We start from the raw sequence: 4,100 nt of genomic DNA on the forward strand, positions 1-4,100 counted from the left end.
GATCATTAGAGCATAAGAAAAAAACAAGTATATAATTTTTCCCTCAGTGTTTCCTAATGCGGAGTATAGAGACTACACTGTTACTTTGTTTATGTTCAATTGTGTGTGATGGTATTTGTTTCTATTATTATTTTCTGAACCAGTTTGTTATTCTTTTCTGCTGTCTTCAGTATCCTGTATAAAATGCTCGTATGACGTACTCTGGAGAAGCATTTCCTTCTTCTTGGCTTTAAAAATTTTTTAAGATGATGTCATCTGATATTTCCTCATTCTTATAAGAAATGATGGCATAATAGGTAAATAAAGCCTGTGCATTCTTTATCCATGCCATTCATAATTTTATAGACTTCTGACCCTGTTGTCTCTTTAGGAGTCTTAATTCTTTCATCTTTTCACATACAGAGACATTCCAGCATTTTTAACCAAGTTTTTGTCCTGTTTGTAACTTTTCTACTGGCACTGGATATTTTATAGTTCGTAGGAAGCTTATTACTTACTATTGCCTCCAGAAGAAATCTAAACAAATAATTTAAGATGCAGAAGTCTATCCTGTAGGCTTTTCAAATTAAGTGAGATTAATTCCATACCAAATTATTTCATTTCAATGTTAAGTACAGACATTGAAGGCCTGTCTCATTATCTTAATGTGAAAATATAACTGTTCTGTTCTCAGTTATTCTTAGTCTGGCCATTTCATACTGTATTTGACAAGATCCTTGTTTGTAATTTTCTTAACGTTTTTCTAAGCAATTCATTTTTTTGAACTATGTCACCTGTAAGTGATAGTAAGCAATATCAGTATTGACTTTTATTTTGATTTATTGAAGTAAAAGGTTAATGAAGTAAAATTATTCAAGTAAAACAATAGTAAATAATAAGATTGTAAAACTTGTTTGCAAAATGTATAAATGAAGTGTAAGTAGTCCTAGAACTTCAAAAATATTTGATCTGTAGGTGTGTTTCAAATAATACTATCAGAAATACATTTTCATCCTCGGGGAAATATTTACAATTCACAGTAATTTCCATTTTTGGTTGGCAACAAAATGGAATTTTGAAGGACGGTGATAAAAGAAAGCACAACATGTTTAGAAAATCCACTATCCTGGTAGTGGTTAGTGTACATAGTTCAAATGTGAGACACAGGCTCTGTTTAACTTATTTAGAATAGATACCTGAACCTTGTTCTGCTGCACCCAAAATAAGTAACGACCAAAAGCTTTCAGTGGATTGTAGAACGCCTCACCTGTTTTTCTTGAACCTGAAAAAACAATATTAGTTCACATTTGTCACAGCCAGCACATTTCAGCAGGCTGTTCTGAGTCCCATGAAATTTTTTATTAAAAAAAAAAAAAAGGAATTGTCACTGAGCAGTTTTTCTTTTCCTCATATTACATGAATGAGACACTCCTTATGCATGCAGAGTTCTCTGTTTTGTATTCTCTCTTTGCTCTAGCAAATCATCATGTGCTTTGTATTTTCCACTTTTTTTTTTTATTTGCAGTATTTAATAATCTCTCCGGTTTATATTTTGATTACAGGTTTCTCTTGGCCTTCTACATGCTCGAGCTACTCATATCCTCTGGCCTCCGCAACGCTGGCAGAAGTTACAACCAGTGCTACCTCCAGAGCGCAAACCACTCCAGAGAGCGCAAGAGTGATCTAAATGTTCAGATGTAAAAACAATGAAGTGAAGTTCAACCAGGAAGAGCTGCAATGATTATACCATTACCCATAAGAGCTTTGCCAAGTGTGCTTTAACATCAGGTACCATATTGGCAAATACACGTGGCATCTTCATGTTAAAAGGCCACCTTAAGTGTGAAGTATTTTTGGGTTTTTGTGGGTTTTTTTGTTGTTGTTAGGTGGTTGGTGTTTTTTTTTTTAATCTAAAACAGTAGCGCATTGTGCATTATTTTGGTTTGAAATAATTGGTTGCAGAAGGTTTGAATGTTCACCTTTTCTGGAAGCAGTAAAATACTTGACTTCTTATGTCTGTACCTGTGGTTCTCTGGATAAGAAATTATTACAACCTTCAATAAAATATTTTTATCTTCTACATTTTGCTTGTTTCTTTAGTAACTGAACAGATCCTCTATTACTGGCATTGACGAAAAGAAATTTAAGACATAATATGCTTTGGATTGTCTTATAATTTCTAATACTGAAGAATAGGTACTTTTCTATAGCTGAAAAGTTAATCATTGTCCTCTTGTATTTTTTTTTCAAAAAGCTAATGAGATTTTTTAATTTTAATGCAGCTTGTGTTAATTATTAAATTCGGTACATATTACTTATTTTTAATTTCTCTTTCAGGAGTGTTTAATGTTAACATTCCTTGTATATATTGCTGAAGTAGATATTAAATGAAAATATTTAAACTATATTGCAGTATCTGAAAGCAATGTTTCATTCATTTCTCAAGTATAGTAAATCATTGTTACTGTTGATTGCCACATTTCTTTGAAATACGTAATACGATAATACTAGTACTATAAATATATAATTAATACTGCAAATACACTCTGTGAATATGCAGTAAAGCTTCTGCACACATTATAAGTGAAAAGAACTTGAAAAATTGCACATTTTCATCTGCAGATTAATATGAGCCAGCTTATTTTCATATTTATTGAATTTTCTTTCAGATAGGATAGTATTTTAAAAATTTAACAAATCACTCAAAAGATTTTTAAATATTTAATCTAAAATCAGGCAATTATCAGAACTTCAGACAAGATGAAAGTAAACCACAGAGTCATAGAATAGTTTGGGTTGGAAGGGACCTTTAAAGGTCATCTAGTTCAATCCCCCCTGCAATGAGCCGGGACATCTTCAACTACATCAGGTTGCTCAGAGCCCCGTCCAACCTGACCTGGAATGTTGCCAGGGATGGGGCATCTACCACCTCTCTGGGCAACCTGTGACAGTGATGAAAAATTTCTTCCTTATATCTAGTCTAAATCTACCCTCTTTTAGTTTAAAACCATTACCCCTTGTCCTATCACTACAGGCCCTGATGAAAAGTCTGTCCCCATCTTTCTCATAAGTCCCGTTTACTGGAAGGCTGCAGTAAGGTCTCCCCGGTGCCTTCTCTTCTCCAGGTTGAACAACCCCAACTCTCTCAAGTTTTTGAAGTCAAATATATAGGTCTTTGAAATCACACATCTGTCCGTCAGTTAAATGATAGGTTCAATCACATGAAAACTATTGCTATCTAACCTTCTTCTTAAATCATCCAGCTCTGTAGACTCTCTGAATACTTTACTGTCTATGTGTGCCATGTTCTTTGTTCCAAAATGCTGTTTCATAGGTCTCTGAACTCATCTTAGTTAAAACTAATGCAGTTTGTTTGGGTGTTAATAACAGTTAAATTCACAATTATTTTGTTTGGCAAAAGTTGATTGTAAACAGTAGTTTGCAGGGTTTTTTTTTTTTTCAAATTAATTACGAAAACTGAAATGAGTTCAAGAAATTTACTGCACTTATAATTAATTCTGGTGACAAAGATACAAACACACATCCGTGAAAGGAGAAAGGAGGAGACAAACATAAAAAGAAGTGGAACAGAACCAGATAAGATCAGTATTATTTCTCTCAGCTGTTCAGGTCTTCATTTCACTTCTTTCCACTCATTCAATCCCTCTGTTCTCCTCCTCTTGAATATCATCTGGGCAGAAGATGTTATATATATTGACAAGCTGGAAAATTTGGTTGGCTGTTCTGATTCACTGATATGTATTCAACAAAACCAGTGCCAGAGAGTCATCAACAAAAACAAAGTCATTTGTTCCTCAGTTATTATCTTAATTACATTTTTCTATTCATGTTGTCTAAAGATACAGCCAAATGTGTCTGCATCAGCTACATTTCCAAAAAGATTCTTTGAAGTTCCTCAGGACTGCAGACCTTATTTTCCAATGGGGAAGAAGGATACAGAGATATGTGAGAATAAAACTACAGATGAGAGAGAACCAAGGGCTATAAGAAAGCTCTTAATGGGGTAACAGATCTTGCAGCCCAACAGAGGCGAAACTGTTGCAGCTCCATGTCCCCAGGACCATCCAGCAGCAAGGCCAAGCGTGCATTCTGCCAGGACA

At 34.2% G+C, this 4,100-nt stretch overlaps 1 protein-coding gene across 1 annotated transcript in view; it reads left to right on the top strand.

The window, feature by feature from the left end:
- The window catches only part of LOC104617772 (mitochondrial inner membrane protease subunit 2-like), a gene marked incomplete at its 5' end in the record, with an annotated part of 97,757 nt that extends 96,096 nt beyond the window's left edge, over window positions 1-1,661 (top strand). Inside the window, one exon of the mRNA XM_010283220.1 lies at window positions 1,542-1,661. Coding sequence (XP_010281522.1) covers window positions 1,542-1,661 — 120 coding nt within the window. The remainder of the gene's footprint in view (window positions 1-1,541) is intronic.
- Between the last annotated feature and the right edge of the window lie 2,439 nt (window positions 1,662-4,100).

The sequence above is a fragment of the Phaethon lepturus genome, unplaced genomic scaffold, assembly GCF_000687285.1.
Source record: "Phaethon lepturus isolate BGI_N335 unplaced genomic scaffold, ASM68728v1 scaffold1350, whole genome shotgun sequence".
NCBI lineage: Eukaryota > Metazoa > Chordata > Aves > Phaethontiformes > Phaethontidae > Phaethon > Phaethon lepturus.